Source organism: Thunnus albacares, chromosome 19 (genome assembly GCF_914725855.1).
Source record: "Thunnus albacares chromosome 19, fThuAlb1.1, whole genome shotgun sequence".
In the NCBI taxonomy this organism is placed as follows: Eukaryota; Metazoa; Chordata; class Actinopteri; order Scombriformes; family Scombridae; genus Thunnus; species Thunnus albacares.
This window is the reverse complement of record NC_058124.1, coordinates 2,599,748-2,613,755: the sequence shown is the minus strand read 5'-3', so window position 1 is coordinate 2,613,755 and position 14,008 is coordinate 2,599,748. Positions and strand designations below refer to the sequence as shown.

The 14,008-nt window shown below is 41.1% G+C and overlaps 1 protein-coding gene across 4 annotated transcripts in view; it reads left to right on the top strand.

Annotated features, from left to right (window-relative positions):
* The window catches only part of glcci1a (glucocorticoid induced 1a), a 32,285-nt gene extending 19,718 nt beyond the window's left edge, over nt 1-12,567 (top strand). Inside the window, exons 3-8 of one of the 4 annotated variants that reach the window (XM_044335564.1) lie at nt 112-201; nt 4,650-4,802; nt 5,341-5,490; nt 5,644-5,854; nt 7,820-7,940; nt 8,037-12,567. In XM_044335564.1, the coding sequence (XP_044191499.1) occupies nt 112-201; nt 4,650-4,802; nt 5,341-5,490; nt 5,644-5,854; nt 7,820-7,940; nt 8,037-8,352 (1,041 nt within the window). In that variant the 3' untranslated portion in view covers nt 8,353-12,567. Of the gene's footprint in view, nt 1-111; nt 202-4,646; nt 4,803-5,337; nt 5,491-5,643; nt 5,855-7,819; nt 7,941-8,036 lie in introns of all 4 variants that reach the window. The other 3 variants (XM_044335562.1, XM_044335563.1, XM_044335561.1) reach the window with 3 other exon arrangements.
* The last annotated feature ends 1,441 nt before the right edge of the window (nt 12,568-14,008 follow it).

Sequence of the window (14,008 nt, the reverse complement as noted above, 5' to 3'; positions counted from 1 at the left end):
ACCCAAAACTACTAAAGTAAAATCCAAGCTGGAATAATCTTTTAATAGTAATAGTGGGAACATTGTTCAACATGTTTGGATAGTAATGTGTAGCTGTGATGTTCTTTTCAGACTCCCGGATGTTGGAGTGACGAAACAGGAGAGAAGAGGAGCACCCACCAGCGCTCTGCGTCCTGGGGCAGCGCCGATCAGCTCAAAGAGGCATGACACTAATACATCGACATCAAATGAAAATATCAGTCAGCTTCTGTTTGACGCACATGAAATAAAAGCTGAGATTAAAAGTTCTTTCTTGACCTTGGAAACAGTAGTTACTGAAGGACGAGATCAAAATCAGTGCAGCAGAACAACACATATCGTCTTTTTTTTTATTCCATGCATTCTTCTTCCTTGTCAAAACCTGGCACCTACATTACCCAGAATGCAACTCCAACACTGACAGTTTGGTCAGAGATTCAGGTGTGTCTAACGTAGCCTGGAGCTGCTAACCTCACTTCTTTAACTTCGCTAACCCCACACCCCCAGATTTTAGTCATTTTCAAACTTGTAGTCTTCAGCCTCAACCAACACTGACTCAAGTGACATCACTTGAGGCAATTTATCAGATTTCACACAGCTCCCTCCGGAGACACAGAAGACTTTATACTACTTTTTACACACACATAGCAGAGCTCCCCAACATCTGGAAACACACTCTGATGTGTAAAATCAGTGGAGCTCCCCTATAAGAACCGTTATGAAGTGTATAGCAGAGGTGTTGAAACAATCACGCACCATTGCTGCTGTATTTCTGACATAATGTTGAGGCTGTATAACCTGTGTGAACTCATAGGCATAGTATATGTGGCTTTCTGGTGCTGATGGTGTATGGCAGTCTCACATCCTCTGAAGCCTGCACTCGGCATATAGCACTATCAGACCCTCTCAGCTCTACCCGGCTGATACTCAGCGGCAGCAGCAGGGAGGTGGCAGATAACGCTATCTCACTTTTAACTACCCACTTCCCCTCTTTGCAATGGCCATAACCCACTGCAATTTATGGTCAGCCAAGCCCCAGCTGGCTCCTCTCTGCCTCCTGCAGCAAAGGGAACAATAAGGGCCAGCCTGATGACAGCTCAGCCCTCACTAATGTGTGCACAGGCACATTACTGAGTTACAGGGCTGCAGAGGAGGAGCAGAGCTGACACACATTCCACACATGTCAACGGAGCAGCTATACAAGGAGGAAGAGGAGAAGGGACAGAGCTGAGCAGTGCAGCTGCTTTGAAGAACATGAGAGATGTTATTAGAGTGTATAACAAGACTCTCCTGCCTGTCTGTCTGAGTGACAAACTAGCAGGTCTGCATGACAGAGTAGGTGTGTTGTCATTTTTAGCTGACAAAAAAGTCTGGACGAAGTCTTGTCTCAGTCTAAGACAATGTTTTATATTTGACTCTAGTTGGCAGCTAGTACAAATGTGGAGAAGGTCTGAGAGTAGGTGTACCAGCATGCATCATTAAATACATATGTATCGTGAATTTAGAGCTGCAGTGATTAGTCGATTAATCGATTAGTTGCCAACTATTAAACTAATTATCAAATATTTTGAGTAATTTTTTTAAGAAAAAAAAAGTAGAAATTCTTTGGTTCCAGCTTCTCAAGTGTGAATATTTTTTGGTTTCTTTAGTCCTCTATGACAGTAAACTGAATATCTTTGGTTGTGGTTGTGAACTGTTTGGTTGAGGACGTCACCTTGGGCTTTGAGAAAGAGTGAGCGACATTTTTCACCATTTCTGACATTTTATGGACCAAACAACAAATTTATTAATAGATAAAATAATTGATAATGAAAATAATCATTAGTTGCAGCCATAATTGTATTATCAAAGCCAAAGTATGCTAGCACAACCTGAAACTACCTGTTGCTCATACCTAAAACAGATGTTTGGTTTGTGCTCCATCAGTTTGATGTACATTTTGAAAATGTAATTAAAGCTTTTCATCTTTGACATTTTCATCATATATAAATCCAATTTTTAGTCATGCTAGCAGTATGGCTCTAGGGATTGCTATGTGGGTTGGTCCACCACTTTGGTCTAGACCGAAATATCTTGGCAACTATTTGATGGATTGCTGTGAAATGTACAGATATTCATGGTCCTCAGAGGATGAACCCTACTGACTTTGGTGATCTTCTGACTTCTACTCTAGCGCCACCATAAGGTTGACGTTTGTCATTCAGAGTGAAATATCCTGACAACTATTGGATGGATTGCTATGAAATTTAGACATTCTGACATCCAGAGTCCCTAGAGGACCGTCTGACTTTAGAAGAAAAGTTAATTTCAATAAAAGTCTTTATTGAAATATCTTGATCTCTATTGGATGGCTTGCTGTGAAATTTGATACACACATTCATATTCCCCAGAGGGTGAATTATAATAACTTTGATCTTCTCTATTTTCATCTAGTGCCATCATGGTCAGAATTTCATTTTGTCCAATACTTTGGTTTATGAGCAAATACCTTCAAAACTAATGGCAGTCCTATCAGCCTCAGCTGTACTCTGTGTTTAGTGCTAACTAGCAAGTGCTGTGCATGCTAACATGCTAGGCCAACTCGATGAACATGGTAAACATTATACCTACTAAACCTCATAATGTTAGCATTGCCATTGTGAGGATGTTAGCATGCTGATGTTGTATAGCCTCACAGAGCTGCTAGCATGGCTGTAGACTCTTACTCCTGTTAGAGTTTGAATGCCTTTACATGTGTTTGATTAATGACAGCACTGGTATGAAAGGAAGTATATTCAGCTGACACTAACTGGACACGCTGTCGCTAGCTCCCTGCAGTCTAATGTCACAGCCCTAACAGTCAAAGACTGGTTTGGCTGTTCAGGCAGAAAACCTGAGAAGTGCATGGCCTAAGTGAAGGCCCAGGGAAGGCTGAGAAGGAAACAAAAACTTGCAGGACTGCACTGTGTAACTGATTCAGTGGCCCAAATATTGGGATCATATAACAGCTGTTGGACACAGAGCCTGCATTGATAAGTCCTGCATGTGTGTTGTCTTTCTTCAGTAAAGAGGGGCCAGTGTCAGGACTGTGTGAGGGGAACATGTACGGACATGTTCTGATGTACTGGTGTATAGTTAGTGGAGGACTGGGAATTCCAGTATCTCTCTGTCTCTCCATCTCGGTGTGTGTATGTGTGTGTGTGTGTCTCTCTCTCTCTCTCTCTCTCTCTCTCTCTCTCTCTCTCTCTCTCTCTCTCTCTCTCTCTCTCTCTCTCTCTCTCTCTCTCTCTCTCTCTCTCTCTCTCTCTCTCTCTCACACACACACACACACACACACACAGTTACAGAAATGAACAGCTCAGCTACAACAGTAACTAGGTCTAACAGAGGTTTTATCCATACATTCAACATATATACTCACCTCACTTAGTCTTTCTCTTTCATTTGATTTCAGCTTGCACATTAACACAGCATTGTCTGTAACTTCTATAAGTGAAAAATGCTAAATGAAATGGTCCCTGTGTGAAATGACTTGATGACTTCCTCAGACGTACTAGATAACTCCACAACAGTTTGGGTGATGCCTTGGTCATTTCTGCCAGCTGCACTGGAAACACTGACATCTGGTGGCTTTGTAGTGGACCAATAACACGTCTCCATGTTGTATGTTTATTATCCATTCTGTTTTTGTTGCATACATGATAAGACATAACTATACTAATGTACATATATAAAGGATAATTCCAGTTTATTACAACTTATTTTTATAGTGTTGGCCATAATTTCCATCAGTAATGTAGTGCTCATTTTATTTTTGTTCTGTATCCGTCAAAGAAACTTGACTTGACTAGACCAAGTATGAGCAAGTAAACTGCTTCCAGGTTAGAATTTAGTCTGAAAGAACTTCTACTGAATTGGCCACAAAATGACAGGTTGTGTGATTAGAAATGCTGCTTTTTTAAAAATGCAGAGAGTACCTGATCTTAAGTCAAGGGATCAAAGTAAAACACTGGTAACGTGTTGATTCATAATGGATGCAGCTAGCTCCAGGCTTTAACACTTGACATTTTGCTTTTCAAATTCCACTTCACTCTTTTTTTGTATTATATGAAGTCTTAGTCAGGTTTTTTTTTTTCATTACAGATTCAGATCAACATCTAATCTTCATCATGGAGAAAAAAATATTGTTTATGAGTATATATTCCACCAGTTTTTGTTAATTAAATGAACATTGTAGTTCTTCTCACCAAAATAATTGCCGGGATCTGGGAGAACAGTGACATTTCTAATCTGATGAGTCAAGAAACATGAGCAGTCAGATGGTCAGAGCAGTTGTAAATAAGACAATAGTTTATCCAGATAATTTGCAAGAAAAACTGTATGTAAGCGCACCTGAAATGTCACTAATAATCCTTCATGGCACAGGAAAACTATGTCTGTGATGGATGTCAACAACAGACAATTTGGGTCCTAAATTCACCATTCACCTCCATCTTCTATTCCAAATACATTTAGCTAACATGGTGGTTTCTTTTTAACCTTTCTATCATCTGACAGATATTATCCTACATAGTAGAACAGGATTATAATACCTCCCTGCTCCGCTTACCTGCTTCATGTTGATATGGTCCTTTCCTGTTCCACTCCAGCAGATTGCAAAGCTCCGGCAGCAGCTCCAGCGCAGCAAACAAGGAGGACGCCACAGTAAAGAGAAGGAGCGACTCTCCCCGCTCCAGTACACCATCACCTACACCTCCCACACCAGCACTACCAACAACACCTCCATCACAGCCAGCCACGTCCAGGTACTTCACTTTTTTTTTAGACGTTCTCAAGGGTGAAGGGGCATCATGACACTCCATAGTGACTGTAAATAAGGCAGGTTAGAGCATGAGATGAGGTCATTGATAATATATTTAGAGTTTTGGGTTAACTGTTCAGTTGTGGACCAGTGCACTCACTGACCTTGTTTGTTCAGGGGGATCTGAATCCACTGAGAGCTGTAGGTTTGAGGACAGATTTCCGCTGCTGCACACTGGACGCTTGCCTAGACTTTATAAAGACTTGATTATTCTCAAAGTTCCGTTAGACAAGTGAAGTCACTGTCACTAAAGAAGACACAAAAATAAACAAATTCATACATATATATGTATATCTATCTTGAGTTAAGAATACTCATCCCGGAAACTTGTTTTTATTTCATTTCTTAATTGATATCAGTGTGTATGTGGAATATATTAATGCTGTTATGAAGCTTGAGCCAGATGGAAAGGAAAAGACATATTTTCTTCATCAAACTTTCTGTGTGTGTGTGTGTGTGTGTGTGTGTGTGTTTTACAGCAGTTTTCCATGTCGAAGTCGGCCCAGATGCCGCTGTCCAACATCACAGTGCCAAAGCCCTCCATCTCCAGGGTGCCCAGCAGCATGGAGGGCATCAACCATGAGCTGGAGAAGGTCTTCATCAAAGACAATGGAGAGAAGGAGGAGCTGAAGGTGGGGCTCAGTTTATTTCTGAATTCATACTGAGATGGACTTAACATTATTACCAACCCATTGTATCTGTCTAAGTCTTGTATTGACGCGCTTTGTCTCAGTTCTGATTAGTTTCGTGTTCCTTCTCTCTGCCTCCTCTCACACACACTGTAGTCGCTGGAGGTTCCTGACGGCCGGCGGGCACCCTTCCCTCCCCAGCAGCGCAGCAGCAGCACCCGCAGCGTGGACACCCAGACTCCCTCAGCCCCCGGCCGCTCCAGCAGCTGCTCCAGCCTGTCGCCCTGCCCCTCGCCTGCCCACCCACCAGGATCACACGACGGCAGTCCCTACTCCACAGAGGATCTACTCTACGACCGTGATAAAGGTAAAACAATCACTCTAGTTGAAGCGTTGATATAAAGGGCAAATGAACCGGCCAGAAGGGTCACTGGGTTCATGTTAGACCAGTCCAGTCTTGACCACATCTTTCTGGCAGAACCTCGAAACATCTTGGTTATTTATTTAAAAACATCTCTTAGTGTCTGCAGTTTTAGAAAGGAATGCATTGAACTAAATCTCAGATAGACTGAACTGGTATGTAAATATCTGCAATTTTTCCATTTTATATCCAACAACAGCAATGTCCACTACTTAATTTAGTTATTTTTACTTTATATCCTACATTCTATAAGTATGCATTGTTATCTACATTTCAACCTTGAAGATTGTGTGCTTCCTACCACAACTAACTTGCATGCTTATTTTTATGAGAGGCAATGTGGCACCAAACATTGAGATTTGGGTCGATGCACTTTAAACCTGCAGTGTGGAACTTTTACATAGAAATGAATGTCCATTACATTTGTTACATTTGCCAAACAAGTTCACACAATGCTGATTAAGTCTATCACCACCGATGACTCTCTCTGTATTTGAGTTTTTAAATCTCATGTCGGGGGCGACGTTCCCACGCTGGCTATTTGGCCGTTGATCGCGCTGCTCTTCTAGACTTTCCAAATGTTATCAAACTGGATGCTTCAGATTTTTGATAGTGAAATGAGTCATTTTGCAAGGGTTGTGTGATGCTCAAAACAATTTATCCACCATTTTACAGCAGAATCAGTAGATTACAGCCAGCACTGGCCATTGGACATACTGGGACAAATCCCTGTGGGCAGGTGGACAGGTGGGCTGTCAAAAAATACATTTTCGGGAGGACATATCCGTTCTGACTGGCCCTTTTATGTGCCTGTCATTGGTGCACATGAGAGCCTGCTGCATGCTGATGTCAGACAATCACAACTGAGCGCCCCCCCTTTACTCTCACTGCCAGAAGGGGGAGACAAAAGTCCTGCACTCCAGCTTTAAGGTTCTGGATTCTAATTGAAATCAAGTGCACACACTGTGATGACACTTGAAAATTCATTTGCTTAACTTTGAGGTAATTTTGGAGACTGTACTTAGAGCTGTCCACTTGTGATCAGATCAGCCGAGACACATGTTAATGCCAGGTGTAAACAGGGCCTGAGTTGTGCTGCTGATTAATCCATGAGGATCAGCGTGACTGTTTCAGTTTTTTTTCACATGAATAAGAGAGTTATATTATTAACTCTCACTTAGAAATGCCCCGCTCTTTGTTTTTAGCCATGCTAGCAGCATGGCTCTAGGGATAACAATGTCAGTTGGTCACTTTAGTCCAGACTGAAATATCTCAACAACTGTTGGATAGATGTGTGCTGTGAAATTTGGTTTATATATTACACAGATTTTTATCTAGCACCATCATCTGGTCAAAGTTTCCAGTACTTTGGTTTATGACCAAATACCTGTCGAACTAATGACATTCCCATGAGCCTCAGCTGTACTTTGTGTTTAGGGATAATTAACAAATATTAGCATGCTAACACGTTAAACCAACATTGTGAACATGGTAAGCATTATACGTGCTAAACCTCGACATGCTAGCATTGTTATTGTGAGCATGTTAGCATGCTGTTTTTAGCATTTAGCACAAGTACAGCCTCACATAGCTTCTAGCATGGCTGTAGACTCTTAGTAGACTCTTACAGAACACACTTAGATTACAGTAGGTCTACATTAAAAATAATATAGCATTTAGATATGTTCAACAGCTGGACCTACTGGCGACTGAGTGAATGTTGAGTTATCTGCTTCCGGTTTGGCTGTTCTTGCTAAAGCCATTTTATGAGCTGTACCACATTATATATTAGCTTATATTTTGCCCCTCATATATCCCTCAAAAGGGACTTTTGAGGTATTAAATGTATCATAAAAGTACTGAGAACTTGTGCAGATAGTCTTTATAAACCCTGTGTCTCTGTGTTGACAGACAGTGGAAGCAGCTCACCACTGCCCAAGTTTGCCTCCTCGCCGAAACCCAACAACAGCTACATGTTCAAGCGAGAGCCCCCAGAGGGCTGTGAGAAGATTAAAGCCTTTGAGGAGATGAGGTAAAGACTGCGTGATACTCTACTGTTGAATCTGAACACTTCTCGTCATCCTCTCATGATCCTCCCTGACATCGCATATGTCTCTGTGCTTTGCAGCTCCAGGCAGTCGGCATCGGCATCAGTCCCCCTCTTCTCCTGCCCCGACAAAAACAAGGTCAACTTCATCCCAACCGGCTCGGCGTTCTGCCCCGTCAAACTCCCAGGCTCCCTGCACCTCACCCCGGCCTCGGAGCCCGAGGAGGACGAGGACAGCGCGGAGGCGGGCGCCAGCTCTGAGCCCCAGGGGGCCACGTCGTTCTACGGCGCCCCCACTCAGGTCTCCACGAGCACCAGCACAGACGACCCCCCGGAGGAGCCCGGCTCGCCCTCAGAGACTGCAGACCCCCAGACAGACAGCCCGGCCATCAGCTAGACCTGAGCAGAGCTGGCCTCTGGCTCCGGGATTCACGCTAGCAACCACCGACCATCACCACTGACTGTCCCACCAACACCTCCCTCTGCTCTGCCAGGGGAGCCTCCGTCTCTCTGTGCTGACCCCCTCCACCCCCCCTTCTATCTCTGCATGACGTAGCAACAATGTCCCGAATAACCACCACCGCCACCACAAAGACTCGCCACTTAATGTTCTGTCCTGCATAATGTCTGAGCTGTTGCTGGCAGGAGAGGACCTGGTTAAAGGTTATCATATGCAGGCATCGGAGGGAAGAATGGAGCACTATGGATGGGGGAGGGGCATGCATTTTAAACTGGTAGTATATTTCTGATTAAGTTATGTGTTGTGTTCTGTTTCAACATTCACAGTATGAATAAGCTCTCTAAACATATATATACACATATATCTCTATGAAAAGAAAGAAAAATGCTTGTTTTAAAAAAAAAAAAAATCCAAAACTGTGTATTGCTGTGTTATGTACCGAACAGGAGAAACAGCTGTACTCTTCAGGATTATGTTTACACTATCCAGGTTACATTGTTAAACCCTGTTGAAAAAAAACGAAGGAGAGTTAAAAAAAAAAAGAGAAAATAATTTGGGCAAAGAAAAAAAGACAAAATGGCCACAATTGGTTGCACAGTGTCTGCATCTGGCCTCGCTTCAGGTATTTCAATCAGAGTCTATACTCAGGTAATTTGGAATGTATGTCCATACAAATATCTGTAGCTTGACAAAGCAGAACAGATTCACTGTCATTTTCTCATTCCCAGACAAATCATTCCTTTCTGTTCCAGAGTCTAGTCTGAGACTAGACCTGTGATAGCGAGCTGCAGAGGGAAAAGAGTTGAAGTGGTGGGCATCCCTGGGATGCCTTTGTTGACCGGTGGTGGGATTTCTGTACGGACCACACACACTGTGACCGATGGCATTTGTGGCTGTGTGTGTACTGATGGAAGCATGCTGGAGAGAGACTTGGACGACGTCTGTTATTTAAGCCTGACGACAATGTGTGATTGGCTTTCCTGAGCCGTTTACAGTGGACCACGAGTGGACGAGTCTGCAGCACCGTCACATTAAGATACAATCAAACTGAAGCATTTGGTTCTTTACAGGTGCAGATTGGAGGTGGAGTTGTACAAACATTTTTCTGAGGTAGAAATAATTTTATTTATTAAGTTAAACCTCAGTTTGCATAGCCAAAGAAACTTAGCCATCTGGCAAACCTGACTTAATCAAGATGAGAGCATGACTGATACTGGATTTCTGTGGCCCATATTGATATTTAAGAGGGTTTTGTTTTTTTTAAGTCCGATATTCATTTTTCAACACAATCAACCTAAAAAAAATGTTTTTGATGAAAATCACTTGAATTTGGTTGTTAATGAATAATGACCAATATATAGTATGTTACAAACAGGACATTTTACAGTGTAAAAACAAACTTGTTAGTGCTCTCTGGTGGACAAACTATGTAATGGAAACACTTTCTAAATTACCTAAACTACCACCTAATCTCCGCCGATACGGTATAGCCGTGATAAGCTAACGTTAGTATTTTTTAAATTTAGAAGCAGTCCAGTTATTAAGACTTAAAAACATCAGACCTTATGAGATATCCTGTTGCAGGTTAAAGGACAATGTGTCCTTGTATTTAATAAGTTAAATGTTGAAACATAGTGTAACAGTAGCACAAGCTAAACGTTAGCCACCATAAGCTACTGGTCATTCAAGCTGTTTTTAAAAAAGTTGTACTTTTACTTAAAACAACCAAGTTTGAATTAACGAGAATGAATACATTATTCATTGGAATGAATCTGAGCACAACGCACAAAACCTAATCATGACGTGTTTATTGTTTTCTGTTTATTCGTGGTGCCTCTGCTGCCTGACTTGAGTTAAGCTAACGTGACTTGAGATTTGTTGTTGATGTGTGTTGTTTTAGAAAGTCAGCAAACAGCCTCACCTTCATCCACATTTTTTCCATCTATGGCATTGATTCTAAAATCTTTCCACACATTACTTATCACATGAATTGGTGTCATGACTATCCGTTCAGTACGGCTCATTAGCGCATAGCCAGTTAACTGAGGGCAACAGAGCATACAACAGATCAGTGCATTATAAAAAATACCCCTCGCTTGGCCTGCAGCACTTATACACTGAATTTGTCATTTTCGCTCGGTCCAGATTGAATATTACAGTTTTCCTGTGTTCTAAACAGTAATTTTGATGTATCAGTCACGGCTCTAATGACGAGAATTCTGGTAAAAACATTAACAAAATATACATGGGAGTGTCATTTTTTTCCAACCAAAATGTGTGACTCAAGTGTTAAGAGTAGGGCTGGGTACTGTTTAATATTTTTGATACTAGTGTTGATATGATATCTGAGTTTCACTACCACAACCAAAACTTTACTTTTTTCCATATTCAATACTTTGAGGAATATAAATGTGATTTTCTTCAGATTCCTTTTTTCCATTTAACAAAAGAAGCCAAAGTTCACAAATGTTAAACTTCTCCAAACACGAGACATATACAACAACACAGTAGTCCAAAATTGGCAAAATTATGTTTAAAGCTGCACTAAACTATATTTTTATATTAACTATGGATCAAATGACTAGTGTATTGTGAAAGGAGTTGCTTATAGTAACAAACCCACACAGAATTATCACCAACTCTGCAGTTCTCTCTCTTTTAGCTCATTGTTTTGGTTTTACACACAAAAAGGTTTGATAAACCGACTGTACACTACTAGCTAAGCTAACAAATGGCTAACAGACAAAGTTAGTAGCTAGCTGGTGGAGAAACTTGAGCATCGAGCTTAAACAATAGATATTTGTAGTTAAGTTTGTGGAGACCAAAACAGAGCTAAAAGAAGAGTTAATATTGGACTTACATTCATCAGGTGGACACAAACACAACTCCAAATCAATGCTAATTATGCTCTGTGCCTGCTGGATGTATCAATTGGCACCTGTTTGCTTACCTCTTAGCCTTAACAACTTCATACGGTCATAGTTTTGGCCAAAAAAAAATATTGTTGCAGCTTTAAATTAGAAACTGGCTGAAGAAAGAACAAGTTAATCAGATTACAAATCTGACCGGACAGTTTTGGATAATCAGTGCCACAGACACATTTTGGTTGGTACTAAAAAAGTATACTGTTTCTATACTCGGCCCAAGGCAACAGTTTGCTACGAGCTCAGATTGCAGTGAAGCCATAGAAGATGAATGTTTGTACAACTTTGGACAATCTCCAATCTGCATTCAGGTGATATCCAAACTTAGACTGTTCTGATAATCCAGATAATTGCTATTCCATTAAATGCATTCCATGAGATTTTAGCATCCAAGACATAAATAGACTCGTGATGATTCATTCCTAAAATATCTCTCAGCCTTTTGATTTGATCGCTGTAAGAGACTAGCTACAGTACTGAGAGATGGTTGGTTGCAGATACAGGAGCGCCTTCATCTGTTTGATGCACAGATAAAAGGATAAAACTGGCCTGCCTCCCTCTCACTGTCTGTCTGTTATTGCTGAGTGTTGTAGGCACCCTGATGCTACCACCAAGCAGGAAAACCTTCTTAACATTGCATATATTCTGTGAAAAACACTATCCTCTAGTCTCGGCTGCACAGCGCTGTCAAATGAACATCGCCATGCCCAAGTGTAAATGATCCGCAACTTTCATTTTCAAACGTCAAGAGTGAAACATAACCAACATTTATTTTGATATCTCGTGTGCTTGTGGAATCCCTGCATTGACGCTCCATTCATATTTTGTATATATGTGGCTTTTAAAGAGGCTCAATGCAATGTTGTGGTTTCTTAAGACATTTCAGCACCTTACCAAGAGCTATAGCTTTCCCAATGTCCCACATATACTCGGCATTGGTAAACTAGATGTGTGCAATAATAGGGAAAAAAAAAAGGTGTTGTCCTCCCGGATGTTGTCCGTTCTTTGACATGAGCGTCTCATCTTGCATTCCTTTGGTTTTGAGCATGGGGGCTGGATCAGCAAGTAGTTTGTTGCTAAAGCCATCAATCAATACAAAACCAGCACTGAGAGTGACCAGAGCACATCACTGGCAGGTCAGAGTGTTCATCAACTCCTACATGATACTCCTTGTGTAACCTGCAGTGTCAAAGTTCATGCACAATGGCAATAAAAAAACTATTGGTTGTTTTGTCCACTTTTTTGTACATCAGTGAAGGGACAGTCTGTGAGCATCACTGCTACTGATAAAGGTCACTTTCCATGTTGACCATTAAACATCCCTTTTCATCTATTTATGTTTAAAGCTCTTAAAAACGTGATGTTTAATTATTTCTTTACAACTTTTAAAGTTAGAGTTGGAAGCAAAACCTACAGTGGCCCTGAGAGCTCTGCAACTTAGAAAGCACATGCAAATAGAAAACAAACAAAAGAAAGTTAAGGAAAAATCTTCATCAATTTGACAACACAATTGCAACAAAGTGATAAAACCAAATATAGAAACTGCAAATACAGAAAACACAACCAAATACAGAATGCTCCTGTGGGTTGAATCAGGAGTTGGAGGCTATTAGCCTAGTTTAGAATAAAGACTGGAAACGGGGAAACAGCCTGGCTTTATTTGGCTTTATCCAAAGTAAAAAAATACGCTTACTAACTCCTCTAAAATTCACTAATTAACATGTTTTATCTTGTTTATTTAGTCCTTACATAAACAGAAATGTAAAACTGAGACTTTGTGGTTGTGCTGGAACTATCGGGTGCAGTGACCGTGTGCAGCATCCCAGAGTCTTGTCATCATGGTGAGGTTGCCAGATTTGGTGTCTATACATGTGTACATATGACCACTGACCATATCTGGCAGCCTACAGTAGAGTCTGAGACGCTGCACAGAAATGCTCTTAGTGTTTGTCGCCAAGCTATGTAGCTTGAAATTAAATTTCTGTAATGCAGTCTAGACTGGTGGGGCAATTCACAAGAAACAATGGAACATACTATTAACGGGCAAATCAAGATGCTTGATTGACAGTACAACCAACTACCAATCAATGAAATATAGTACATAGCTAAAAGAAAAGTGCAGTGCAGCAACTTCTTATTGTGTTCAGTTGTGTATTCAAGAAATACCTGGAATGAAAGCTGTACAGGAACAAAACGTTTTTTGAATGCTGGGAAGATGGATAAACTGCGGATGAAATGAAGAGATACAACATGGTAACTCTAGTGAGCTGTAGAGTTGACCTTTTTTCACTCTGGACAGAGTCAGGCTAGCTGTTTCCCCCCGCTTCTAGTCTTTGTGCTAAGCTAGGCTAACCATGTCCTGACCCCATCTCCAGATATCAGTCTTATGTAACTCTCAGAGAGAAAGCAGATCAGTGTACTTCCCAAAATGTTGAACTACTCCTTTTCATTTGTAGGAGGAAGATTTTGTCAACATTACATATTCTCACTTTAAACTGTACAGCCAAGATGTCTAATATTCAAACATGACATTTCCTGATCTACTTCTGCACAGACCTATGTTGATACATGTCACACATAAACTCATTAATATATCATGTAGAGTCTTCAATCAGTATGAGTGAAATCACTTCCACACTTTGTGTTTTGAATGTCTGTGCAAGCAAAAT